Genomic DNA, 27814 nt, shown 5'->3' with positions numbered 1-27814 from the left:
CGGACCCTCCGGGAATCAAAACCCAAACCGTGGGACTTGAGCCAAGTGGGAAATCACCCCCCGGATGGCAGGGAGGGAGGGGCAAGGGGGGAAGGGCTGGGACGAGCCAGAGGGGTTGTGGGTTCTGAGCAGAGTGGATCGCTGGGGAGAAAGAAAACTCTGGGTAGATGTCTGAGGGTCTCTGGTGAGGGGAGAAGTATTGGAGCTCTACAGCCCTCTGCCCCAGGGAGATCCTACTCCCCCCCCCCCGCCCCCCCTCACTGCTTACTTTCCCTCAGCTTCACCATAAAAGGGAACGGCACGGAGCCAGGCTGGGGCCGGGGGCTGGGCTGTTGCTCTGGAGCTGTCAGGGGTAATGGAAGCCAGTTGCTTTGCGGTAGAGGGGGGCCAGGGCTCAGGGGACGCCTCTGCTTCTCTGAGCCAAGGACAACTACAGGAGCTGCTATGGGACTGGAACAGCTGGGGCAGGGGACTGTCTTGCTGCCTGTGTGCACCATGAGCTAGGGGTGCACTAGCCCAGAGCTGGCTTCCCTGGCCTGACACCATCAACAGTTTGTCCATGCTCCAGCCCAGAGACTTCTAAGCTCAGTCTCAGCAGTCTGTAATCCCCCTGGCCTCCCCCATTTCACCCCCTAGCCTCCACCCAGTATTTCCCAGAAGTTTCCTATTTAGAATCCCAAGCCCATGTCCCCTCCACACAATAGTGAAACCCCAGTCGTGTACTTCCTCATGTCCCTCACAGAGTGGTATGTCTGTTCCCAGCTCTGCTCTGGGAGAATGAGGGTCTAGGTCTTAAAGGATTACACACTTTATGCTTTGTGGCTCCTGGAAATTTGAAGCAGATCCAATTCCAACCAGACACTTAGATCTACTGTTAAGACAGGACTAGACCCCTGGAAAGTAGGCTTTCTAGACTGCAAATGACAGGGGAGGCCTTGGAAGTGCTTCAGATTTCCAAGGCTGTCCTGAAACCAACTGACCTTAGACTTTCCAAGCTGAAGGGAGCCTTCAAGATCGTTTTACAAAGAAGGAAACTGAGGCCCAGAAGGTAATTGATTTGACCAGGATTTTACAAATGGTTCAAAACTGTCACCTGATCCACTTTCCTCTATTCCACAATCTGTGTCCAACTTTGGACTCGATGGGTTATCCTAGGGTCAAGGACAAGAGGAAAAGGATTTGTTTTGGAACCATCTAGAAATGTCCTTCACCTCCCAGAATTTGCTGTGCCTAGGTCAGCGACTCTTTATCAGCCTTGAATAGGTCATTTGGCCTGCTGCCTGGAGGAACCGAAATTAAAAATGGTCCCTGGGACTAAACTAGACTCCTCTAAGAACTAACAAAGCTTGAAGAAAGCTTGGATGGAAAAATACGTGGGAAGTAAGACGGGCAAAGCCTCACCCTTGGGGGAATTGGAGGAAGGAGAGAATTGGGTAAGGGGCATATGTGGACTTAATCTCTGCAGTTAGTGTGACATTTTCTTTTCTTTTTTCTAAAGATTTTATTTATTTATTCATGAGAGAGAGGGAGAGGGAGAGACATAGGCAAAAGGAGAAGCAGGCTCCCCAGAGGAAGCGCAATGTGGGATACGATCCCAGGAAGCCCATCACAACCTGAGCCGAAGGCAGATGCTCAGTCACTGAGCTACCCAGGCGTCCCTGTGTGACATTTTCAAGAAGATACGAGTTTAGGATTAGGCTGAGAAATCAGAAAGCAACAAGACCTGGGAAAGGGGATTGGTTCTTAAAGTATTGTACCTGTGGGAAGAGTTGGAAGGAAAAAGAACATGTATGCATTTGAGCAGGAGTGGACTTTTGCTCAAGAGTACACACAAGCTTGAATTCCGATCTGGGTTTGCACAACCCAAGGCCCAGTTCATATTATTCTCCATTTTTTCCTCCCAGTATTCAGTTCTCTGACAGAGGGCATTAGACAAGAAATGTTCCTTACTGCAGGCGCCCTGGGCTATCCCAGCCTCAGGAGCATGTTGCTCAGCCACTGATGGCTGACTGAATGAGTTAGTTGCCCAACATAGCCAATATTTCCCATTGGCACTAGGCCCTTGAAAATCCCCTATTTTGGAAAGGTTATAAAATAGATCTTGTCCTAGTGCCCCCAAGGACTTAGCCATTTTTGATCTTGGGAATTCTCTGGTCAGTTGCTTTGGAAATTTGTGGCTACTTGTCAATACCACCACCACCACCAGTGCATTTTGTCTAAACTTTGTCTCCATTGCGGCCTGCTTGCCCAACACCTCAAGCCTCCCCAGTGAACCCAGAGCCACTGATTTATTTGAGGTATCACAAATATTCATGTCAGCCCCTAGGTCTTGGCTCCTAATTACAGGACTAAATGAAATGCAACCTACTGCAATTGTATTTCAAAGCCAACATTTTTGGCTTGACACACTTAAAATATAACAGATTTTTAAACTTAAGGGAGGCGCCCCCTTAAACCTAAGGAAAGAGTGACAACCAGGCAGTGACAAGATGGCTGGGATGACTGCAGGTTGTCAGAGGCTGCCTGAAGGGACGGGGGTGCACAAGAACCAAGAGAGAAAACTCACAGCAGCAGCCAGGGCCACCTGAAGTGGCTTGGCTTCTAGCCAGGGCCAGGGCCTAGAACTGATACAGAGACCAGGAACAGTGCAACAACTGCCCACTCTCAGCAGCTCTCAAATCAGGATCTCTTGGGACTGTTTCCTTCAAATATCCCACAAATGTCCATTTCTGTGGGTTGGAACATTCACTTTCACTCATCCTTTCTTTTGCCAACATTTCTCCCAGCCACCGAGATCCCATACTGGGCCAGAGAACCTCAGAAGTACATCACTCAGAGTCACAATGAAGATTTGGTGGCATCTGTGCTCATGGCTTCCAACTATTGCCCTGCACATGGTTCCCAGAACCAAGACCTACATCTCTGACCATCTCCTACACATTTATTGCCATCGAGCTACGTTTTTCTGATCTTGAACTCAATAAGTCCAAACTAAGGTCATCTTTCTTCCAAAGCTGTTGCTCGCCTTGATTTCCCCACCCTGGCTCAAACCCCAGAATCTTCTGTATTGTCTCCCTTTCTCTGGCCCCTCCTTACCCAGGTAGTCCCCAGGCAACCATGGCCTTCTCTTTCCAGGCTACATCACTTTGCCATTTCCAAGGCACCTGAAACAATAGCTGACAGACCTCCAGAAGAGTCATGGCATTTGTTCCAAGTGATAACAGTACTGAGAGGAGGAGCTGGAACCAGTGTCCATGGGCCTAAAACCCTGCACATTGCTCTTGCCTGCCAGGTCTTCTTTCTGCAGGCATATCGAGCTCCTACTGAAAAGCTTGTAATCCAAGCTCTTAACCAGTCATTTGGGCCTGTCCCAATTTTTCCACAATCAGCTTCTCTGACTTCCTGACACAACAGCTAACTTTTACTGAGCATTTACCATGTGCCAGGTGCTATTCTAAATGCTTTACATGTATTCACTTAATCCTCCCAAACCTAAGAAGGAGGGTGCTGTTATGATTCCCATGTTGAGCAATGAGGAAACTGAGGCAGGCCTCTTTCTCCAGCCTGTAGTCTCTCCCCTCCCCCATCTCTGTTTTTCACTTTCTTTCCCCAACACTGTTCTGCCTCTCTCTCTCTCTCTCTCTCTCTCTCTCTTCCAACGGCTCAACTCTGACTCCCCGGAGCATCCAGCTGCCTTTCCCCTCCCCTTCCCCAGAACACATCATCCATTTGTCTGGCCCCCTTGGCACGCTGTCTGTCCTGCTTTGTGTTGGTTCTGTGTTTCAGTGCCTGTGTCCAGCAGCCCCAGGTGCTCCTAACAGAGTCCTACATGTGCCTTTGCCACCTGGGCGCCTCCACAATGCCTACCCATGGCTTGCTCACCTCCCTTCTGTCTGCTACTTCTGCTTTGCTCTTGCAAGCAACAGCCCCACCACACAGGGACACCTGGACCCTAGGACAGTGCAGAGGCCAGATGGTGAAGAGGGGCCAGCTGACACTTTCGGACTCCTCTCAACAGGAGCTTTCCGCTCAGGCTGGTGGCTGAGTGTGACTGAGCTCCTCACCTGCTCCACAGGCTCTCAGGCTTGCCTCCAGGCTGGGGAGGGACTTCCTCTGGGCTCCATACATCTAGATACCACCCGGTTTGCCTCTCCCCTTCCCCTCCCCTTCTTTATGGCCTGGCCTTCACCACGACAAGCAAGCCTGAGATCCATATTTGTTTGGTTTTTTGAGAATGAGTCTTTTTTTTTTTTTTTTTTTTTTTGAGAATGAGTCTTTATCCTCTTTTCCTGTGTTCTCTCCAAGCGTGACAGAAGGCTGCACTCTCATTTCCAGATTCGTTTCTTCTTCTGGTGTCCCTCAATTTCCTGCCTGCCTCAGTGGAGTCTTTCCTCTTCCTCTCTGGCCCAGTAGCCCTCTCCCCTCTCCTTCTTTGTCCCAAGTCACCAACCCAGGTATGTAGATTCTAATCAGAGCCCCACTCTTGCCTTGCCCCTACAAGTTACCTTCCAGCTTTGGGCCTCGTTACTCACATCTGTAAAAGGAGGCAACTGGACTAAATGATGAGTGACGTCCTGCTGAGCCCTCCAGAGTTCATTCTCCCTTTTACAGTCCTCCCCTCCTCCTCTCCCCTCCTGGCTCCATTCTCGGGTCTTCTCTCTCAGGAGAGGCTTGCCCTAGCCCCAGGGGAGCTGTGGCTCCAGCTCCCGTTCCCTGTCTCAGCGACCAGCCCTGGGCCTCCTCCCCAGCTCTGGCCCCGGCTCCACTCCATGTGGCCCGTCTGAGAGGCTGGCCCCAAGCCTGGCGGCAACTCCGCATTTCTCTGTTTTTCCTTTTTTTTCCTCTCTTTCCCGGAGTTAACAAGAAGCAGATGTGGCGCACGATGGTTGGAGAGGTGGGGGGAGGAAGGGGGGAGGCTGGACCGCCAGCCAGACAGGGGGGAAGGGAGTGAGCAAGAGAGGGAGGCGGGAGGCCAGGGCCCGCCCCACAGCCACTCTTGCGCCTCTCAACAGCCACAGGGGCAAAGCCCTGTCACCTCCAGGATCCGGTCATTGGGGAAAACAGATAGGGAAGCCAGAGGAGGGCCTGCTGGGGTGAGGGGGGGCGGAGGCCCAGGAAGCAGCATCTGAGAGGGGCAGGGACCAGGCACAGAAGGCCAGGGGGCACAGAGAACAAACCCCCTCAGAAGCAGAGAATAGGAGAGCGGAAGGAACTGAGGGAGGGACAGGAGCCTGAGGAGGAAAGAGGAGGGGGAGAGGGGTCAGGCCAGGCTGCCGAGAAGGAGGCGTGTGGCTGGGGGCTGCCGCAGGAAGCTGGGGACAGGACCCCCGGCCAGCGCCGTCCCTTGGAGCAGCGGCATCCCCTGCTCCACACAGAGGCGCCAGCGGCCGGGCCGGGATGTGCCTCTGAGGGCCACGGCCGAGCACCCCTACCATGGCCCCCAGCACGCTCTGGAGCTGCTACCTCTGCTGCCTGCTGACCACAGCCGTGGGGGCAGCTAGCTACCCTCCTCGTGGTTATAGCCTCTACACGGGGGGCGGTGGGGCTCTCAGTCCTGGGGAACCCCAGGCCCAGAGCGCTCCCCGGCCTGCCAGCCGCCACAGGTAAGAGCCTGGGTCCCAGCCCAGGGCTGGACGTGGGTGGGAAGGGTGGGTCAGAAGGTGGGTGTCCCAGCCCCCACCTTGGCTACCCTCCCCCGGGGCTGTATGCCCTAATGCAGGGAAGAGGGGGAGAGGAAGCCCATCCATCAGGTGGCTCCGCACAAGCTCACCTTCCTGCAGAGCATTTCTAGGGCCCCCTAAATAGATCGGTCCCCCTCTAACCTCAGTGGGACCTGTAGCTAGGTGCCCAGGGAAATGACCCTGAGGGGCATGGGCCAGGCCTTCCTGCAAGCTGCCAGCTACGTACCAGCCTGGTATTCTCCGGCAGACCTTTATCCCTTCCTAGGGCTTCCTGGCCCCATCCAGTAATTTGTGATTCTTTCTAACACCGTTCCTGCTCTGTTCCTTTGGGCTCTCCAGCCGGACACAGATCAAAGGCCAGCATGAATGGGGCCAAGAGTGTAGAACGCAAACCCCAAGGGGGGCAGGGCTCATCAATGGCTTATTCTCTACTTAACCCTGAGCTGGACCCCTGCCTGCCCTGGCCTCTCCCCTGAGGGGTGGGTGGAAGCCAGCATCCAGGGGATCACCAGAGGGACCCAGCCAGCTGGCTCATACAGGCCACGCCAAGCTGGGGATTGACACAGAAAAGGACATGAATGAATGTGTGAATTCAGAGGCTCCCCAGGACCCTGCAGCCGTGAGGATCAACTTCTTGCAGTTGTGGTTTTCCATTTTATGCCTTGTCTCGCTGTCTTGAAAAGTCTTTACTGACTCCTACTGCACAGGAAAGCGTGGGGGGAGCTGCCCCTGCCAAAGCCCTGGCTCCTACTGGTCCCCAGGGGCCCTTCATCCTTTGACCTTCCCTCAGCCTCTCTGGTAGCCCCTGGCCCTCCTCTGGGGCTTGTGTCTCTGGCCTTTGGGCCCAGCTGGGTTGTGCCTACAGGAACTGGTGTGCCTATGTGGTGACCCGGACAGTGAGCTGTGTCCTTGAGGATGGAGTGGAGACCTTCGTCAAGCCTGACTACCAGCCCTGTGGCTGGGGCCAGCCCCAGTGTCCCCGCAGCATCATGTGAGCCCTGGCGCTAGGGAATGGGTACTTGGTGGGGGCTGGGCTAGGCCAGAAGGAGGGCAGCCAATTTGGGGAATTTGTACAAAGCAGGTACCAAGGGGCAGGACTGGGGGCTTCGGTCAGACCCATTTTGGGAAGACACTGAGGCAACAGTTGGGGGTGGTTACTGAGAGCAAAGTTACCAGACCACCCTGTCAGCCCCCAGATGCCTTCTCTGGGCAGAGTCAGGCTCAGGATGAGGAGTTCAAGTCTCCAGCATAGGACGGGGGAGGAAGAATAGGGTTTTGGCCCTTGGCCAGCAAGCTGACAGCTGTCAACTGAGCACAGCCACATGCTGGATGCTAAGGGGGATCCAACCTGAGGGTCCACCACCAGCACCTGCCCATCTCCAAAGACAGGATGCAGGGCCACTGACAGAACAGGGAAGAGTAAAGAAGCCTCCTCTGCCTCTCCCAGGTACCGCAGCTTCCTCCGCCCTCGCTACCGAGTGGCCTACAAGACTGTGTCGGATATGGAGTGGAGGTGCTGTCAGGGGTATGGGGGCGATGACTGTGCTGAGGGTCCCGCCCCAGCGCTGGGTCCTGCACCTACCACCCCACGCCCCCGGCCCCGGCCCGCCCGCCCCAACCTCTCTGGCTCCAGCGCAGGAAGCCACCTGAGTGGACTAGGCGGGGAAGGTGAGTAGGGGAGCCTCTGGGGGGAGAAGTGGGAGCTGGTGCTGGCTGGAAAATGAGGGGCCAGGCTGCTGAGGGAAAAACTCCATGCTCCCAGTCAGAAGAAGGGGACAGAAGGGAGTGAGATCCCTGAGATTCTCTGCCTGCGCATGTGTGTGAATGTGTGTGTGTGTGTGTGTGTGCGAATGTGTGAGTCAGATAGAAACCGAGATTGCGAGAGATCAAGAGAAAAAGAAGGCAGAGCAAGAGAATGTGCTCACACACGCCCACATGTGGCTGAGATACTTCCTACTTGAGAACGGCTGCAGGAGGAAGGGGGAATTCCTTCGAGAAGTTTGGTCACCAAGGGATTAGACAGTTCAGACTACAAGTCCTAGAATGCACTGCACTCAACTACAGGTCCCAGGCCCCTCAGGGGCCTCTGGAGACTGCAGGTCCCAGAATGCAGCGGTCCCCATGGCCTTCCTGCTTGCACGCGCCCTGGGCACTGCGGATGTGCTGTGTTTGTCTGCCAGGGAGATAGTCATGCTGTAATGATGGAAACAGGAACTTCTGGCTGACTCTCCCACTATCCAGCTCGAGCCCCTGCAGCCTTCCCGTGGAACCTTGTCTGTCCCTGTGGTGTTACGGAGAGATGTTGCTCAGGAATAGCCACTGTTGTGGGGTCCACTGTGCCTCCCCATACTCCCATTTCACAGATAAGCAAACAACTTCTGAGACCTACTCTGGACAGTAGACTTGCTGGTCAGATTGATGAGCTGGGTTTGAAACTTGTCTCTGCCACTTATGAAACTTGTAATCTATGGCCAAGTTCCCTAATCTCCTCTGGTTCTCTTTCTCACAGTCAACAAAATGGGAAACGCTGTGATATCTATCCAGTGGAGTCTTATAAGGGAGGGAAAGCCATGGTACAATTTTGGCCTAGAGGCATTTAGTAAATGGAGGTTCCCCCTGTCTTGTCTTTGCCCAAATTACCCAGCTAACAGTGGCCAAATCAGCTAGGACCTCGTGTCGGAGCTGGGGAGAGCAGGGCCTAGGAGGCCTACAGGCCCTGCAAGGAGGGCTCACTGAGTTCTGAGGTCCAGCCACTCTGTCTGATGCCTTCCCCTCTCTGCCAGGTCCTGGGGACTCAGAGAAGGTACAACAGCTGGAGGAGCAGGTGCAGAGCCTGACAAAGGAGCTGCAGGGCCTCCGAGGTGTCCTGCAGGGACTGAGTGGGCGCCTGGCGGAAGACGTCCAGAGGGCCGTGGAGACGGCCTTCAACGGGAGGCAGCAGCCGGCAGATGCAGCTGCCCGTCCTGGCGTGCACGAAACCCTCAGTGAGATCCAGCAGCAGCTGCAGCTCCTGGACAACCGTGTCTCCACCCATGACCAGGAGCTGGGCCATCTCAACAACCATCACACCGGAGGTGGCGGTGGCAGTGGCAGTGGCGGTAGCCGGGCCCTGGACCCCGCCCCGGCCCCTCCGGGCCACAGTGAGGAGCTGCTGCGGGAACTGGAGCGGCGGCTGCAGGAGTCCTGCTCCGTGTGCCTGGCGGGGCTCGATGGCTTCCGCCGGCAGCAACAGGAGGATCGCGAGCGGCTGCGGGCACTGGAGAAGCTCCTGGCGTCCGTGGAAGAGCGGCAGCGGCAGCTCCCCGGGCAGGCTGTGGGCCGCAGGCCCCTTCAGGAGTGCTGCCCTCCCGAGCTGGGCCGGCGGCTAGCCGAGCTGGAGCGGAGGCTGGATGTCGTGGCCGGCTCCGTGACAGTGCTGAGCGGGCGGCGAGGCACCGAGCTGGGGGGAGCGGCTGGGCAGGGGGGCCACCCCCCAGGCTACACCAGCTTAGCGTCCCGCCTTTCTCGCCTGGAGGACCAATTCAACTCCACTCTGGGCCCCTCAGAGGAACAGGAGGAGGGCTGGCCTGGGCGTCCTGGGGGCCTGGGCCACTGGCTGCCTGCTGCCCGGGGCCGACTAGAAAGGCTGGAGGGACTATTGGCCAATGTGAGCAGGGAGCTGGGTGGGCGGCTGGATCTGCTGGAAGAGCAGGTGGCAGGGGCTGTGCAGGCATGTGGGCAGCTCTGCTCTGGGGCCCCCGGGGAGCAGGACTCCCAGGTCAGTGAGATCCTCAGTGCCTTGGAGCGCAGGGTGCTAGACAGCGAGGGGCAGCTGCGTCTAGTGGGCTCAGGCCTGCACAAGGTGGGAGCAGCCGGGGAAGCCCAGCAGGCTGCACTGGAGAGACTGCAAGGGGTTGTGGGCCAGCTCCAGGGTCGTGTCGATGCGCAGGACGAGACACTTGCAGAGTTTGCACTGCAGCTGAATCTCACAGCAGCACGGCTGGGCCAACTGGAGGGACTACTGCAGGCCCGTGGGGATGAGGGCTGTGGGGCCTGTGGTGGTGTCCAGGAGGAGCTGGGCCGCCTTCGAGATGGTGTGGAGCGCTGCTCCTGCCCCCTGCTCCCCCCACGGGGCCCCGGGGCTGGCCCAGGTGTTGGGGGACCAAGCAGAGGGCCTCTGGATGGCTTCAGTGTGTTTGGGGGGAGCTCTGGCTCAGCCCTACAGGCCCTGCAAGGAGAGCTCTCTGAGGTTATTCTCACCTTCAGCTCTCTCAATGACTCACTGCATGAGCTCCAGACCACTGTGGAGGGCCAGGGGGCTGATCTGGCTGACCTTGGAGCCACCAAGGACCGTATCATCTCGGAGATTAACAGGCTGCAGCAAGAGGCCACAGAGCATGCTACGGAGAGTGAGGAGCGCTTCCGAGGCCTGGAAGAGGGACAGGCACAGGCTGGCCAGTGCCCCAGCCTAGAGGGGCGATTGGGCCGCCTTGAAGGAGTCTGTGAGCGGTTGGACACGGTGGCTGGGGGACTGCAGGGCCTACGAGAGGGCCTTTCCAGACATGTAGCTGGGCTCTGGGCTGGGCTACGGGAAACCAACAGCACCAGCCAGACACAGGCAGCCTTGCTAGAGAAGCTGCTGGGGGGGCAGGCGGGCCTGGGCAGGCGGCTCAGTGCCCTTAACAGCTCCGTGCTGCTCCTGGAGGACCAGCTTCACCAGCTCAGTCTGAAGGACCTCACTGGTGAGGGGGCACTGGTGCAGTGGGAGGTGGGGGGACCCCTTTCTGGTCCTTTCTTTTTCCTCTCCCCCTCCACAACAGCCAGCCATAACCTTATATACTTTCTCCTTATTCTACCCAGCATGAATTCAGGCCCACCAATGTCCCGGGGGTTGGTGTGTCCATAAGAGATGATCCAAGCTCCTAGCTCCCCACTCTCCCCTGGCAGCTCAGACAGGACAGTGGTTGGGGGTGGGGTGCTGCCCTGCCAGCCAGGTATCCAGCATGGGCAGCCCCATGGGCCCCATGCACCTGCCCATGGAGCCACAACCTTCTTTGTCCTTTGGAAACTGTTTTTATGGCTTCCCTTCAACTTAATTTTTATCACCGTAGGGCCCCCGGGTGAGGCCGGGCCCCCAGGGCCTCCTGGGATACAGGGACCCCCAGGCCCTGCTGGACCTTCAGGACCTCCAGGCAAGGATGGACAAAGAGGACCCATCGGGCCACCAGGTATGTGAGCTGAGATCCATACTGCAGTCAGGGCTCCCCCACATCTCTAGCAGCCCTAGGCTTGACATTCGTTCCATTCTGGATTTGAAAGAGAAAGGAGGAAAGGGGCAAGGAGTGAGGGGTCCTACGTGGCTGACAGTGATGAGGGACCGGCACAGTCACTATATGGGCCGGTTCAATGTGGTAACCTTCCTGCTGTATTGAAGACTAAGGCTGAGCTCACAGGGATATGTAGGGTGTGAAAGGCTGGGGACGAGTTGAACTGAAAGGACCTTATTCCTCCTTTTCTTGATACCCCCATTCCTGCTTTGGAGTCTGTATGTCTGTAGGACAGCGAAAGACTCAGCTGATATTTGCTGAGTGACTTAGTGAGAGCTGCCCCACATCTCACCGCTCCCTTTCCTCTTCCCACAGGTCCCCAAGGAGAGCAGGGTAAGTTCCTCCCATCTGGGGTGTCAGAGGGAGGAAAACTGAATGAGGGGTTGGATGGAGGGCAGAAGGCCTCAGGCAGCCCTGGAGGGAGAGACCCAGGAGGGGATGGGGACCAGGCAGCTCTGCACTGAGTATCTACTCTGACCCCCACCTTATCCCTACCCAGGAGTGGAGGGGGCACCAGCACCCTTTGTGCCCCGGGTGGCCTTTTCAGCTGCCTTGAGTTTGCCACGGTCTGAACCAGGCACAGTGCCCTTCGACAGAGTCCTGCTCAACGATGGGGGCTACTATGATCCAGAGACTGGTAAGCCTGGAAGCAGGCTGGCTGGGCTGTGGGGCAAGCCAGCACAAAGCTATGTGGTGACGTGTTCTCATTCTTGCCCCCTCGGGCAAGGGGTATCTTTTCATGCTCTGGTTTGGGGAGACCCCTTTTATCTTCATTTATTCATTCTCACCACAGCTTGGGCTAAGGGAAAGGGGTTTTGGGGGAGGAGCGCTTCTGTTCAACAGCTCTTTGTTGGGGGCCTGGGGATGTTGTAATGAACAAGGCGCCAAATTCTCTTGGTGGAACTTACATTCTAGTGGAAGACAGGTGAAAAGACCCTGGAGGTCTCTGCTTAGTCCAGGAGTTCTGGATGGGCTCCCTAACACCTCCCAGGCCCCTCCTGACTGCCATTCTCCGTCCCCAGGCGTGTTCACAGCACCACTGGCCGGCCGCTACTTGCTGAGCGCGGTGCTAACTGGGCACCGGCACGAGAAAGTGGAGGCCGTGCTGTCCCGCTCCAACCTGGGCGTGGCCCGCATAGACTCTGGTGGCTATGAACCTGAGGGCCTGGAGAATAAGCCCATCGCAGAGAGCCAGCCGAGCCCCGGAGCCCTGGGCGTCTTCAGCCTCATCCTGCCGCTGCAGGCTGGAGACACGGTCTGCATCGACCTGGTCATGGGGCAGCTGGCGCACTCGGAGGAGCCGCTCACCATCTTCAGCGGAGCCCTGCTCTACGGGGACTTGGAGCTAGAACAGGTGTAGACAGACGGCTGGGCATGACCGGCCCGAAGTGTCTACGCCGCCGGCCAAAGAGCCAGCGGGGACGGCGGGGCTCCGTCCTGGCCCCCCAGCCCCAGGCGAGCCGTCCAGTACCTGTGCCGCGCAGGCGCCCAGAGCGCTCTCCTCGCCACGGCCTGAGCGCCCCGGGCGGAGACTCTGGGATCCCCACGTCCAGACTTTTGGCCTGCTCGCCCTGCAGGGCCCAGACGGCTGGGGAGCCGATCCTCGCACCTTCGCAGCTCCTCCAGCTGGTCTCTAGCCCGAGGCAGGGCTCTCCCGAGGGGCTCTGGCCCCCACCGCCGTACCAAACTATTCAGGAATAAAGACACTTGGTTTTTCTAAAAAACAAAACAAAACAAAACAAACCGTCTGCTCCAGTATGTGTTCAAGGGTACACAGAAGTACAGATGGGACGGGGTGAGGGGGGAGCCCTGGGTTTCCCACCCTGGTCGCCCCCACCCCCGGCCCTGGGGCTCCGCGCGCGCTTCCTCCGCACGCGCCCGCGGAGAGAGGCGCAGCGGCCCCGCGCTCCTCCCCCGAATCCCGGTTCCGCCGCCGTCCGCCAGGGGGCGCTGCCCCCCGACTCCCGTCACGTGACCGCCGCCGCTCACCTAGCGGCCCCGCAGCTCCCTCGAGCTGGGATTGGCGGGGCCTCGGGGGCGGGCGCAGCCGCCGCGACAGCGCGAGCGCTGCAGGGACTGAGGGTTCAGGCCGCCGCGGCGAGGCCCGGCTCAACCTCGCGGCGGGTCTGCAGCGCGAGCCCCCAGTGCCGGAGAGGGAGGGGCACGGGGCGCCTTTGTGCTGCACGTCTTTTGCATTCAGAAGATTGCCTAGGTACGCTTTAGAGAGATTTGCATTAGCTCCGAGTCTATCTGACAAGTGAGGAAACTGAGGCCGGGAAGTGGGAGGCGTTGCCATCTGCAAGGCCACGCCACCTGCTAAGGGGAAGTCGGGGACCAAGGCCTCGGGGTCTGCGCTCCCAGGCTCCCAATTGAATCGGTGAGCGTGGGGAGCAAGGGACCTGCTCCATTCCCGCCTGGCTGCAGGAGTCTCCCTGGGGGAGGAGCTCGGGACGCAGAGGAGGAGCCAAATCAGCCTCTGGAGAGGGGACCCGATCCTCCGGGATAAGAGGCAGAGCCCAGGAGGAGCCCAGTCAGCCAGGCGGGCAGAAGGCTTCGGGAGCAGCCCCATGGAAGACAAGCAGATCCTCTGCGTGGGGCTGGTGGTGCTGGACATCATCAGTGTGGTGGACAAGTACCCGGAGGAGGACACGGACAGCAGGTAGGGGCGCCCGGGCCCCTCGGAGATCCCAGGGGCCGCTGCGGCCCCGCGTTTGAGCCCGGCAGCCAAGACCCCAGGTCCGCGGGGTCAGGGGCCCGCAGTGAGAATCCAGCCTCGGGAGCTGGTGTCCCGTGCCCTCCGCCCCGGAGGACCCGGGGAAGAACTGAGGCCGTTAATTATAAGACCCGGCTTTGGATAGCACTGTGTTCGCCAATTCCCGTTTCAGGAATCATTGTCGCCTTTAGAGACTCTTCGAGATCAAGTGATTTATCCAAGGGCATGCAACTAGTAAGGTGCAGGGCCAGCTTTTTTCTTCTCTCTTTTAAGATTTTATGTATTTGAGAGAGGAAGAGCGAGAAAGAGAGCAGACCAGAGGGGAGAGGGAGAAGCAGGCTCCCCGCTGAGCAGGGATCCCCACGTGGGGCTGGATCCCAGGACCCCAGGCAAAGGCAGATGTTCAACCCACTGGGCCACCCAGGCGCCTCCAGCTTCTTTCTTTTTAACAAAAAGACCCATGCTCTTGCCTTTCACCAGCATTTACTTCTAATTTATCTACCACGTATATCTCATCTGTTTTTAAAATAAATTTTGAGGTAGCTTACAATAATAAGTATGTGCAGTTAGAGTGTAAGAATACTTAAAAACAAACAAAAAACAAACAAACAAAAAGAACACTTAAAACAGGGCAGCCCCGGTGGCTCAGCAGTTTAGTGCAGCCTTCAGCTCAGGGTGTGATCCTGGAGTCCTGGGATCAAGTCCCATGTCAGGCTCCCTGCATGGAGCCTGCTTCTCCCTCTGCCTGTGTCTCTGCCTCTCTCTCTCTCTCTGTCTCTGTCTCTCATGAATAAATAAATAAAAATCTTAAAAAAAACAAACAAACACTTAAAACAGTGGTATTTGAGCTTCAGGGCTTGCTGGCACTAGAGGCAAGTTTGGAAATGCTGTGGGTTATGGATAGAGCTGGTGCCTGTGCCATGACCAACTTTGCCCTGGTGCTCAATTCCAAAAGGAGTTTACCAGAATTCTTTTACAAAAATCAACGAACAACATACTTCTTGGTTGTCTGGTAGAAGTTGAAGAGTCGCTCATTGGGTCTTCTATTTGCTTTTGGTAAGAACCTCACTGCTGCACTGCAATCCCAGGAGGGCATTTCTGTGGCACGGAACCTGTAGCTTTCTCTTGGTCTGGTCTGGTGCTTTGAATAACAAGAATTGGTCTTTGGCTGTCAGTTGTCTCAGCCAAGGACTGTCTGGCTAAAAGGTTCTGTCTAGTTCAAGGTTTAATTCCAAGAAGACACTATAGTGCTCATAGCCATGAATACCCAGTTTCCCTCTTCTAATTGAAGGGAGAGAACTGGTATTCTTCAGGCTCTGGGTACCCCCCAGCACTGTCACATGCATCATTACATACTTTCTTTATAGCAGGCCATGGGAAATCAAATCCTCTCTTTATAGATAAGGAAGCAGCTCCCTAGGTGGAGGAATTAAATAATTATTGTAAGGCCACATAGTTAATGAGTGGCAGAGCAGTAATTATAATTCCTAGGAATCTAGTGCTCCAGCCCTCTATCATCTCCTGTGCTTCTTCTCCCTTTGCCACTGGTCTCATGGGGTTGGCCCTTTGCTTTGGGCTGCTTTGTTTGCTAGAGCTTAGAGCCCTTGGGGGGGGGGGGGTTGCGGGAGGGCAGTGGGGGAGGGGCACAAGGGGATGCCACTTTGTAGGCCTAGCCAGGTCAACCACCCCACCTTGTGCTGCAGGGTTAGAAGTTAGACCTCCTCTCAAGAGAACAGGGTGGGTTCCAGGGCCACAGGTCTTCCAAGGACTGGGGTCCCGGGGAAGACCTGGAGTGCTGCTTCCAACGAGAGGTGCAGTCCCATTCTCTTTGAGCTTGCATACAAAGCTCAGTTAAGAGAGGCTCGGAGATCCTGCTAGCTCCCACTAGGATGGGCTCATTTTGAAGGTGGGCACTTAGGCACCTCTCTCAAAAGATCCTTCTCATGTTCTCCATGCCCCCTGCTCTCAGGGTGCACCCCCTCCTACCCAGACCCATGGTTTTGCTCCTCTGCAGAGCAGTGTGGGTTGTCCATAGGGTCTCTCTTGTCTCTGTCTCTGTCTCTGTCTCCCTCCCTCCTCTTCTCTCTCTCTTGTGGGCCCACCCCTGACCCACCTCCTGGACGCTTGTGTCTCCCAGATGAGCAAGCCCAAGTGGGGTCCCAGTCCTTCCCAGGCATTTCAGTCCCACCTGTCCCAGGCTCTCTGTGCTCCACAGGCATCTGGGGACCCTCAGATTTCTTTTCTTTTCTTTTCTTTTCTTTTCTTTTCTTTTCTTTTCTTTTCTTTTCTTTTCTTTCTTTTCTTTTTTTCTTTTCTTTTCTTTCTTTTCTTTTTTTCTTTTCTTTTCTTTCTTTTCTTTTCTTCTCTTCTCTTCTCTTCTCTTCTTTTCTTTTTTCTTTTCTTTCCTTCCTTCCTTCCTTCCTTCCTTCCTTCCTTCCTTCCTTCCTTCCTTCCTTTCTTTTTTTTTTTTAAAGATTTTATTTATTTATTCCTGAGAGACAGAGACAGAGAGAGAGAGAGGCAGGGACATAGGCAGATGGAGAAGTAAGCTCCCTGCAGGGAGCCTGATGCGGGACTTGATCCCAGGATTCCCGGATCACGCCTTGAGCCAAAGGCAGATGCTCAGCTGCTGAGCCACCCAGGCGTCCCTCAGCAGAGCATTTCTGCACAGGAAGTTGGGTATCAGTGTGACTTTGAAGGATTTCCACAAAGTAAAAGTTTATACCCTTTCTTCAAAACCTCATCCAAGCTGGCACCTAATTACTTCCATTCAAAACTACAGAGTACATTGCAGTGATTTGGGAGTCAGGCCACCCGGTTTCTGATAGCAGCTTTGTCACTAACTATTGGTGTGATCCTGAGTCAGTCAAATCCCACAAGACTCCCCCATTCTAATCTGCCCAAAAATTTCTCTAAAGCTCATAGCTTGAGAACTGTTTGACCCTTTACAAAGTAGTATCCTTCCTAATGAGATCACGGACCCCTTTTCCCAAGACTGAAGGGAACTTCAGGGTTAAGTTTTGTGTGCCAATATACCTTAGCCTAAACATTCTGCGTCATTCATTTCTCTTAATTAGTGTTTTTTTTAAAGATTTATTTATTTATTTATGATAAACACACAGAGAGAGAGAGAGAGAGAGAGAGAGAGAGGCAGAGAGAGAAGCAGGCTCCATGCCGGGAGCCCGATGTGGGACTCGATCCCGGGACTCGATCCGGGGACTCGATCCGGGGACTCCAGGATCGCGTCCTGGGCCAAAGGCAGGCACCAAACCGTTGAGCCACCCAGGGATCCCCCTAATTGGTGGTTCTTATTGTAAGCGGCTACTGTTACTCTTTTTGGAACTGGAAGCATGGAAGTAGCAGCCTGCACTGTTGGGGCACAGGGAGAAATCATTAAAGTGCTTTGATGTGCATAAGTCATTGATACTTCATTGTTGATGGCAATGAGGTCCTGCAAGTGCATCTTCAGTTAGTCTCCTCAGCATACACCTTAGTTAGATTTTCAGTGAAGATGGAGAAAAACTAAAGAAAGAGAAAAGGTGGGGCGCCTGGATTGCTCAGTTGGTTAAGTGTCTACCTTTGGCTCAGGTCGTGATCCCAGGGTCCTGGGATCAAGCCCCACATCCCCAGCTCCCTGCTCAGTGGGGAGCCTGCTTCTCTCTCTCCCTCTGCCTACCGCTCCCCCTGCTTGTGTTCTTTCACTCAGTCAAATATATAAATAAAATATTTATTTTAAAAAAGGTAATTATGTAATGAGATGCCGTGTTAACTAACCTTACTGTGGTAATCATTATGTGATATGTGCTCATTTCAAATCATGTTACAGAATGTTATATGCCAGTTATATTTCAATAAAGCTGAAAGAAAGGGGAAACAAAAATGGAGAGAAACTGGTCTTCATCCAATAATCTTTTTAACCTTTCATATCGTATAAGTTACTCCCCCCGCCCCCAATTAAATGACCTCAATGTCCAGGTTGGCACCCCGACTTACTCATTTTACCCTGAGTTATTATTGAAGTGGATTCCCCCAAGGGCAGAGCAGTTAGCAGATTTGACACATTTGGGAAGAGGTGCTGGAAGTTCTCCAGCAATCAGGGCGCAGCGGCTCCTGGGAGGGGTGGGTCACTGTGACTGAGAATGAGGTCACCCACCCTGGAGCCCTCCTTTGGGATGGATCTGAATGAGTGAAAGTGGGAAGGCTGGTTAGACGCTTTCTGAGGAAGATCTGCCAGCTTTTCCCCATCCTGGGCTCCGTGGCGGGCCTTGCTGCCCCCGGCGCCAGCCTGCCGGAGCTGCAGGAACCCTCCACGTGTTTTGCAGGTGCTTGTCCCAGAGATGGCAGCGTGGAGGCAACGCATCCAACTCCTGCACTGTTCTATCCCTGCTGGGAGCCCCCTGTGCCTTCATGGGCTCGATGGCCCCGGGCCACGTTGCCGAGTGAGTGGAGGAGGGAGCCGGAAGGCCTGCCCAGAGGGTGGGTGGAAAAGAAGGAAGTCTTAACCCTGGGTCGGGGGCAGGCTATCAGAAATGGTTTGTGGCCACCAGAACTAGGTGGGAGGCAGCGGGACGGAGCACCAGCATCCTGGACCCTCCCGAGTGTGGCTTATCTGCAGCTCAGGTGTTAATGCTGTCCTGTTAAAGCCTTCCTTTCCACAGCCTCTCCTTGGCCACTCCCCGGAGCCCACTCAGCTTCCCACCTTCCTTGCTTCCGACAGACTCTGCGGTGGATATGACCTTGCCCTTCTCGATTCCCTGTGGTCCTGGCTATGCTGGCAGCAGAAGGCAGTCAGGGACATGCTGTACCCACCCTCCCTCAAGGATGTCGAGCATCCATGGTCCTAGGGTTCAGGCCCATAATTTCTTTCCCAGTTGAGGGAACAGAGCCTGTGCTTGCATCCCTCTTGTTAACTGAAGTAATAAGAACACCCTGCCTGAGGACGCTCCCGCTCCGAAGTCACATGCTAAAGCTGGGCCCAGACCTAGGCCTCAGCTCACCAGCTGTGAGGCTGCAGCCCATGGTGACCCACACACTTTCTCTGTGTTAGCTGCTGTAGGGACCCAAAAGCCCTTTGACCCCTGGCACTGCCAATTAAGCAAACACTTATCGGGAGGTGAGGCCCACACTTTGCCCACTGTGGGCAGTAGGGCAGGCTGCCAGGTTGCTGGTCTGTGAAGCATTTGCCCTTTGAACCCTGGTTTCAGGGGGGCTGCCGCCAAAGCCCAGCCCCCTGAGCTGCAGCCAGATTCCCTTTCTCAGTGAACTGGCACAGAACAGATCAGGGGGCAAGGGCCTGCCCTGTGAGGTGGGACAGAGGGACCCGGAGCCAACAGCTGGTCACTTGCTAACTTTCATCAGTGGCCATAAGAGGCAAGACTGCTGCTCTTGCTTTGGGTAGGGGGCTCATCTTCATGGAACAATAATGCTGGGAAGTGCACCATTCCACATTCTCCCCCTGTGTTCAACAAACATTTAATGAATACCTACCATGTGCCGGGCACTGTGGGTACAAAAAGTCATTTGGAAAACCAGGCCACAGTTTGCATGTTTTGGTCACGTTAGTGGTTAAAGGATCCTCGAGGTGTAAGATGAGGAGAGATGACCCAACTTGTACTGTCCAGCTTTGGTGTTGCCAAAAGTGGGGCCCAGCCATAGTGAGAAAGGTCAGGATAGTGGCTGGACTAGTGGTCACAGGACACTGTTTTCAGAGAGGGCCAGAAAATGTGGGGTGTTCTTTGTGTGCAGTATCCCCGAGGGGCTATCTCCTGCTCACTCTGATCAGAAGGGAATCAGGCCCACTCTGAGGAGCATCAGACGCTGTGAGCCAGCTCACTGGCTGGAGGGTTCACCTTGCCGTGAGAGAAGAGGGCAATGAGTGGCCCACCAAGGCAGGACCACTTCCTGGTTGGGCATGGTGTAGGTGGGTGTCGAACCACATTAGCAAGGCAAGGGAATTCAGAAAGAAGAGTGAGGATGAGTGTGTAGAGGGCAGCGGGGGGGCAAAGTACCACTTGGTAATTATTAATTATGCCTGGGCTTTGCATGAGACAGGCCACAGTGCCCTCACCTGCTCTGTTCAAACAGGGTTCATGCTCTAGGCCTCAGATCTAGCCCAAATAGTTTTATGAACTTAAGTTTTTTTTTTTTTTTAAGATTTTATTTATTCATGAGAGACAGAGAGAGAGAGAGATAGAGAGAGAGGCAGAGACGTAGGCAGAGGGAGAAGCAGGCTCCATGCAGGGAGCCCGATGCAGGGCTCGATCCCGGGACTCCGGGATCACACCCTGAGCCAAAGGCAGATGCTCAACCGCTGAGCCACCCAGGAGTCCCAAGAACTTAAGTTTTATGAACTTAAACACATCTTTTCTGGCTTGAGTCAGACTGAAAGACAGGTTTGGGGTTGGAGGTTACTTCAATCAGGATCTAAAAGAAATGTCCCTTAGTGGTTTTCTCACTGGGTTCCAGGCTCTGCACCCCTCCCTCTCCTGCCTCTCCTGCCCCTTTGCACAGCCTGGGACAGTGTGGTGGTTTCCAGTTCCTTCCTACCCCCCTCCACTTCATCCAGGGTCCCTAGTGGCCCCTGCCACCTGCCCTCAGATCCCCAAACCTTTGTCGAACCGTACCTCCCCCCGGGGATACTCCGTCCTGGCAGTTTTGTCCTGGATGACTTCCGCCGCTATTCCGTGGACCTCCACTACACAGTCTTTCAGACCACGGGCTCTGTCCCCATCTCCACGGTCATCATCAACGAGGCCAGTGGTAGCCGCACCATCCTACATGCCTACAGGTTTGTACCTCTGTCTGTGCCTTGCCAGCCACCGCCGCCATCACTAACTCCCAGAACAGGACCCTTCTTCTCTCGGAGGCCACATGCTCCACCACCCCTGCCACTCCCTGCAAGAGGTCCAGGCCCCTTGTAGGCTCTAATCTGTGTCTCCTTGCCCTCCCCTTGGCTCGGACTCCACCCCAAGCTTCCTGGTGGCTGACTTCAGGCAGCGGGGCGTGGATGTGTCTCAGGTGGCCTGGCAGGGCAAAGGGGAAACCCCTTGTTCTTGCTGCATCGTCAACAACTCCAATGGCTCCCGCACCATTGTGCTCTACGACACGTAAGGCCCCCTGGCCTCACCCTGGCACAGCCCACCAATCAGTTCCCTCCCTCGCCACGTGGGCATCCCAACTGCCCGCTCTCTGCGCCTCTCTCTTTGTGCCAGAAATTGTCCCCATGCCAAACTGTGACTTCTCAATTGTTTTCAATTAGGGAGAAGTGAGGTGGGAAGGGATGTGCTTTGCTCTGCCTGGTGACTTGGCCTTGGTCAACACCATGGGCAGGCAAGCCTGTCCAAAACATAATTCATCGTGTGATTCCTCCATAATTGGTCAATCAGAAGCCTGGGTGTGGGTGTGGGTAAATTGTTTTGAGGAGAGAGGGATGGATGGGAGATGTGATTTTGTGATTCAAACCATCTTAAGCCCTAAAGGGGATCCATTCATTGGATTTCCAGGGTCAGCCCCAGAGTTGCCAGCCTGCAGCATGGCACCAAAGAGCTGGGTTTGGGTGGTCAGAAGAGATGAGCCCACCATGAAGGTCCCTGCACAATGAAGCCAGGCCAAATGCCACATACAACTCACAGCCATTGCCAAGGCAGAGGGAACATTGGGCCATCAGATGCCATGCTAACTGGTGGGAAGGAATCTGTTTAAAGTCCCAAGCTACTAGGGAGAGGCCCTGTGGACCCCCACTTTTCTCATCTCTCCCAGATTCCCTCCTGAAGAATCTCAGACATGTAGTTTACTAAGAACCTAGTGTGTTCCAGGTACTGTGTTAGGGCTGTGGTGGTCCACACCCAGCGGCCCTGGGGTTTAGGGTGTCCCAATCGCCCAGCATGACTCCAGGACCTGGGGAGAGGGGGCAGCTGTCCTAGGACAAGCCTTATGGCCAGTGTCTCTGAGCTCCCCGTGTCCCAGTGAATAAGTCAGTGGGCATATGTGCTGGCAGTGACCTTCACCTTGGGCGATTCTAGCCCATTAAGCAACAATCAATCTGTAGCAACTTTGATCAAGGACACCACATGGTATTCACAGGAAGAGGAGAAGAGCTCAGAGGAGAAACATTTGTTGCCCACTGGCCTCAGTGCAGACATATCCACACACATTACCTCTAACTGCAGCAGTCTGGTGGATTTGGATCCACTTACCAATGGAGAAGCAGCCTCAGAAAGGCCCAGGTACACAGCTAGTTAATTAGATAGATTCAGCTACAGAATGTGGAGGGGAGGGCATAGGTTAGGTGTAGGTCTCTGGTCAAGGCAGATGCTTCCTGGGGCGCCACCTAAGTCAGCCAAACATAAACTCAACCTCAAGCACCAACCTTGACCTCAGGGTTGCAACATGGAGCTGCCAACCCTAGAACAGCGGTGCCATCACTGCTGAGATGCCAGAAGTGAACAGGACCAGACCCAGAGTAGCCATGGCCTTTGTAGTTCACTGGGCCACTGCATGCTGGGAGCTGCGTGTGCTGCTGGCAAGGGGGGAATTCTGGGAATTGTAGTCCCTGGTGCTCTTAGAGCATTCCTGGGAGATGTGGTCTCCAAGGCACACTCAACTGGCCTCTTGACACAAGCTGCAGTTGAGTTTACCCTTGGACAATACCCGAAGGGCACCCTAGCAGACTGCCTCCAGTCCCCTCTCTGGATGGAACTGGGTAGGGCAAGGAATGGTCAAGAGTTTAGCCTGAAACGGCCTCTCCTGGAGCTGAGCCTTGGAAGGCTGTGTTGCAGATCCAGCTCCTGGCCATGCTGCAGGCAGCACTAGGGATAGGGGCCCCAGCAGCCAGTTAGAGATGCTGGCCCTGGCTTGCCTCACCATGCCTCTTTTCTGTGCTTTCTGTCCGTGACTTAGGAACCTGCCAGATGTGTCTGCTACAGACTTTGATAAGGTTGATCTGACCCGGTTCAAGTGGATCCACATTGAGGCAAGTTGCCACCCTACCTATGCTTTGAGGGGTTCAACCTGCCAGCCCCTCCATGTATTCTGGCTTCTTAACTTTTTTGAGCCAGGAAGTACTTTCCAGATAAATGACTCCTGCAACAGCCCCCGCCCCCCCATCCATTCCCTCTGCATCTTTCTGTGTTTTCAGGTAGGAAATCAAGGCCCAGAAAGCACCTTACTCCGGTTCACACAGCAGGATGTAGGCACCAGGGCAGTATGCTGGCTCCAGGCAAAGACCCATGCTTTCCGTGTTACAGGCTGCCCACCTCCTCCACACTCGGAGAAGTCCTGAGTTCTAATCCTAGCCTTGTCATTTAATTCAGCATAGGTCCTTAGGAGAGTCTCTTTTTTACTCCTTTGTCTCCTCATCGGTGAAATGGGGGGAGACGGTCAATAAGGTCTCCAAGGTCCATGACTGCCCTAGAATTATGAAACTTAGAATGGAGTTCCAGCCCAGCCTACCTCTGCTCCTGTCCCCCCTCACCCAGAGTTCCAGTGGGGAGGGAAGAAGGAGCCAGAAGCAGCTGGGCACTGCCCTGTAGGTCCTGAGTTGCCCTGCCCCCCCACCCCACCCCAGGGCCGGAACGCATCTGAGCAGGTAAAGATGCTGCAGCGGATAGAACGGCACAATGCCACGCAGCCTCCAGGTCAGAAGATCCAAGTATCTGTGGAGGTGGAGAAGCCCCGAGAGGAGCTGTTCCAGCTGTTTGGCTATGGAGATGTGGTGAGTGGCCCTGCAGCTTCCCCTTGCCACATCCAGCTCATTTGGGTCTTTTTTTTTTTTTTTTAAGATTTTATTTATTTATTCATGAGAAATACAGAGAGAGGCAGAGACGTAGGCAGAGGAGAAGCAGGCTCCCTGCAGGGAACCCAATGTGGAACTCCATCCTGGGACTCCGGAATCATGACCCGAGCCCGAACCGAAGGCAGATGCTCAGCCATTAAGCCACCCAGGTGTCCCAGCTCATTTGGGTCTTAAAGGGAACCAAGCATTCCCTTGGTTACCTGGAATGCCTACCATACCTGGAATGGCTTGATGGCATTGGCAGGTAGGGGGCAAAGAGGCAGGACCCCAGCTTTGGTGGCCATGAAGCAAAATTTCTCCATCCCAGTGGGTGCATAAGTATGAGAATGGCCAGAGGGCTACTAGAGCCAGCGACAGAGCACCCTGCATGGGAGTACCTCCTCCCTGGGCCTCCTCACCGCCTCCCCCGCACCTCCCACCCCCGAACACCCCATCAAGTGAGGGAATGGGGCAGTTCTCCCAGGTGTCCTCCAGCTCTGGGGTGGGCGGCAGGCTGGGGGAGCCACCGAGGGGTGACGGAGGATAGGAAGGGGACTCGCATAAGGTAAATTTGGGTAGTGCTGGGATAGAAATGAAATCTGAATGACAATCCTAGCATCATAGCCCAAGCTGGCTGGGCCTCCGGTGGCTGCGGGAAGGTGTGGATGCCTGAGCCACACCCTGGGTTTTTATTTGATGGTTGGCGGTGGAGCTTGGCTGAAGTATTTTTTAACAAAACTCTCTCTGGCAGCTCTTAACGTGTAACTGGTGTTGAGTAAGCTCTACAGCCCCCGCCCTCTTTGTTTTAAAGGTGAAGAAACTAGACCCCGAGGGCAGAGTTGTATTAGGAAAGCAAAACAAAGCAAGAGGCTCCTGAGAGCCGGAGGTGTAACTTGGCAGTGGTTGCTTTCACCGCAAGATGGCGCCCAAGGCTCGCTTTGGGTTTTCAATTGCAGGAAATTCGTTGATCTTAGACCAAATAAACCAGGGACTTTGTGTCACAATTTACAAAGGGCTGTATCCCCGCACATCTTGAGCAAGTATGAAAACGCATTCCTGTGGGACAGTGAGATGCTACGTTGGGGATTTAGGCGCCATGTTGGCGGGGTGGCAGCGCTAGGCCACTGGTGGTGACTGAGCTGGGACTAGGTCAGGGTGACCCACAGCCTCCTTTCCACTGCCCACAGGTGTTTGTCAGCAAAGATGTGGCCAGGCACTTAGGGTACCGGTCAGCAGTGGAGGCCCTGAGGGGTTTGTACGGTCGTGTGAGGAAAGGGTGAGCAAGGGAAGCCAGGAGGAGGCTTTGGGTCTGGAGAATGAGTGAGCCCTGGGGGTGGGGGTAGGGGTGTGGGGGGCTGCTCTGGGGAGGGGGTGAGACTGGGACCCAGGTGGGGGGGTGCTGCCCTGGGGAGGGGGTGAGACTGGGGGCCAGGTGGGGGTGCTGCCCTGGGGAGGGGGTGAGACTGGGAGCCAGGTGGGGGTGCTGCCCTGGGGAGGGGGTGAGACTGGGAGCCAGGTGGGGGGGCTGCCCTGGGGAGGGGGTGAGACTGGGGCCAGGTGGGGGGGCTGCCCTGGGGAGGGGGTGAGACTGGGGCCAGGTCGGGGGGCTGCCCTGGGGAGGGGGTGAGACTGGGGCCAGGTCGGGGGGCTGCCCTGGGGAGGGGGTGAGACTGGGGCCAGGTGGGGGTGCTGCCCTGGGGAGGGGGTGAGACTGGGGCCAGGTGGGGGGGCTGCCCTGGGGAGGGGGTGAGACTGGGGCCAGGTGGGGGTGCTGCCCTGGGGAGGGGGTGAGACTGGGGGCCAGGTGGGGGGGCTGCCCTGGGGAGGGGGTGAGACTGGAGGCCAGGTGGGGGGGCTGCCCTGGGGAGGGGGTGAGACTGGGGCCAGGTCGGGGGGCTGCCCTGGGGAGGGGGTGAGACTGGGGCCAGGTGGGGGTGCTGCCCTGGGGAGGGGGTGAGACTGGGGCCAGGTGGGGGGGCTGCCCTGGGGAGGGGGTGAGACTGGGGCCAGGTGGGGGGGCTGCCCTGGGGAGGGGGTGAGACTGGGGGCCAGGTGGGGGGGCTGCCCTGGGGAGGGGGTGAGACTGGAGGCCAGGTGGGGGGACTGCCCTGGGGAGGGGGTGAGACTGGGGGCCAGGTGGGGGGCTGCCCTGGGGAGGGGGTGAGACTGGGGCCAGGTCGGGGGGCTGCCCTGGGGAGGGGGTGAGACTGGGGCCAGGTGGGGGTGCTGCCCTGGGGAGGGGGTGAGACTGGGGGCCAGGGGGGGGGGCTGCCCTGGGGAGGGGGTGAGACTGGAGGCCAGGTGGGGGGGCTGCCCTGGGGAGGGGGTGAGACTGGGAGCCAAGTGGGGGTGCTGCCCTGGGGAAGGGGTGAGACTGGGGGCCAGGTGGGGGGGCTGCCCTGGGGAGGGGGTGAGACTGGGGCCAGGTGGGGGGGCTGCCCTGGGGAGGGGGTGAGACTGGGGCCAGGTGGGGGGGGCTGCCCTGGGGAGGGGGTGAGACTGGAGGCCAGGTGGGGGGGCTGCCCTGGGGAGGGGGTGAGACTGGGGCCAGGTGGGGGGGCTGCCCTGGGGAGGGGGTGAGACTGGGGCCAGGTGGGGGGGCTGCCCTGGGGAGGGGGTGAGACTGGGGCCAGGGGGGGCCGCCCTGGGGAGGGGGTGAGACTGGGGGCCAGGTGGGAGCTGACAGCCCAGCTGAATGGAGGGCCTTGCAGGGCTACACTTATCTGCGCCTGGGCTGAGGAAGGTGCTGATGCCCTGGGTCCTGACGGGCGGCTGCTGCACTCAGACGCTTTCCCTCCACCCCGGGTGGTGGATACTCTGGGAGCCGGAGACACCTTCAACGCCTCAGTCATATTCAGCCTGTCCCAGGGTGAGTACCCCGGCAGGAAGCGTGGGCCTGAGGCCTGCCCCTACCCAGAGACCACGCTGATCCAGCTATTTGTCCCTACAGGGAAGACTATGCAGGAGGCTTTGAGGTTTGGGTGCCAGGTGGCCGGCAAGAAGTGTGGCCTACAGGGCTTTGAAGGCATCGTGTGAACGCCCTGTGGCAGGGGGCGCTGGCTCACACCACCCCCTCCCCGGAGGCTGGCACCACCGGCCATCATTACCTTCTCCCTTCCATCCAGCCGGGCATCTGGACCGCCCTGCTCTCTGGGCAGATGCGGGCTGTGAGGAGGCTCCGCCTGTGTCCTGGTGTCTCATGCTACTGAGCTGCAGAGCAAATAAATCTCCTGCCCCAGACCCGGCTTCCTTCTGCCAGTCTGTTTGTTCTTGATGTCTGAACTGCTCTGGCTGGGGATTATTACAGAGGCTTTGATACTACAGCCTTTCATCCTCTTTCTCTATTCTTCAAATTAACCTCTCTGAGTAGGCCCAGAGGAGGGGTGGCCTACACCAGAGCAGTAGGAGGTACCCCAGACTTGCCACCAGCTGTGCCTTTGGGGGAGGCCCAGCTGGTTCTGGTGAAGAGGAGCCACAGGGGATGGGTAGAGACCATGAGCCTTCCTGGCTGGGGAGGACACTTATCTCCTTGTACCTCAGGGAACCTTCCAAATAATAAGCTACGAGAAAAATCTCCTCTGGACCCCTGGGCTGTCACAAGACTCCAGTCATAGTTCCAGGACCATCCACATGGCTGAGCCAACCTGACAGACCAATGGGCAGGGAGCCTACTCTGTGGTTTGGTGGTGCCTTCACAGTCCAAAAATATCTCCCCTGTGACCCGCCCAGAGCCTGAAGCCCCACCCTTGGAGCCGCCTTGTAGTTAAGGCTGTGCTTCAGCCACAGATGTGCCCCAGGACACAGTGTTGCTCTCCCTGAGGTCATATTGGAATTAGCTAATTTTCATATGGGAGTTGGCCACAGAGGCCACAGAGTATGTTAAAACCATGGTCTCTGCAGTCCCACACACCTGAATTCAAATCTGCCACATTAGTGATGTCATCTTGGGTACGTTACTGACTCGGTCTTCCTCAATTTCCTCATCTGTCAAATGGAGCTAATTCGGCCTGGTCTTAGAATTATTGTAAAGGCACAATCAGGCAACATAGAAAATGCCCAGCATGAGGCCTGGTGTGTACTGGGCTCTCAATAAATGGTAGTTCTTGTTAATATTATGGGGAGGGAGGGCATGTACTGGGTGGTGGGGAGGACCGGCTTGGAGCTGCAGGAGGGTACTGGGTGTCTGAATACCATGGGAGGGGCACGGGGAGCATTTGGGCCCCAGGGAGAGGCTGCTCTCTCTCCCCTGGCTTGTCTGCAGCTGGCTGTGCCCTGCTGTGCTCTGCTGGGTCTCAGCACCATTTGGGAACACTGGGAAAGCAGAAGCCCCTCTATGAGGCCT

At 56.3% G+C, this 27814-nt stretch overlaps 2 protein-coding genes across 7 annotated transcripts; both read left to right on the top strand.

Annotated features, from left to right (window-relative positions):
- The first annotated feature begins 4972 nt into the window (after positions 1-4972).
- On the top strand, positions 4973-12730 carry EMILIN1 (elastin microfibril interfacer 1). Its single transcript, XM_072770731.1, has 8 exons — positions 4973-5603; positions 6547-6672; positions 7129-7349; positions 8465-10402; positions 10772-10888; positions 11303-11320; positions 11487-11624; positions 12010-12730. Exons 1-8 carry the CDS (start codon positions 5434-5436, stop codon positions 12345-12347), a joined length of 3066 nt encoding a protein of 1021 aa, XP_072626832.1. The 5' UTR covers positions 4973-5433; the 3' UTR covers positions 12348-12730.
- A 297-nt stretch (positions 12731-13027) lies between these two features.
- On the top strand, positions 13028-26712 carry KHK (ketohexokinase). 6 transcript variants are annotated; one of them, XM_072770720.1, is made up of 10 exons: positions 13028-13199; positions 13412-13646; positions 18023-18139; positions 20266-20487; positions 20672-20806; positions 22599-22671; positions 23266-23412; positions 24660-24748; positions 26184-26341; positions 26423-26712. In XM_072770720.1, exons 2-10 carry the CDS (start codon positions 13555-13557, stop codon positions 26506-26508), a joined length of 1119 nt encoding a protein of 372 aa, XP_072626821.1. In that variant the 5' UTR covers positions 13028-13199; positions 13412-13554; the 3' UTR covers positions 26509-26712. The 6 variants fall into 6 exon arrangements, with proteins under 6 accessions (XP_072626821.1, XP_072626825.1, XP_072626824.1 ...); XM_072770723.1 differs by having other exon boundaries at positions 13031-13646; positions 20353-20487; XM_072770724.1 differs by lacking the exon at positions 20672-20806 and having other exon boundaries at positions 13029-13646.
- The last annotated feature ends 1102 nt before the right edge of the window (positions 26713-27814 follow it).

The sequence above is a fragment of the Canis lupus genome, chromosome 12, assembly GCF_048164855.1.
Source record: "Canis lupus baileyi chromosome 12, mCanLup2.hap1, whole genome shotgun sequence".
NCBI classification, from domain to species: Eukaryota; Metazoa; Chordata; class Mammalia; order Carnivora; family Canidae; genus Canis; species Canis lupus.
Note: the sequence above shows the minus strand (reverse complement) of the source record. Positions and strands in the feature narration are given on the sequence as shown.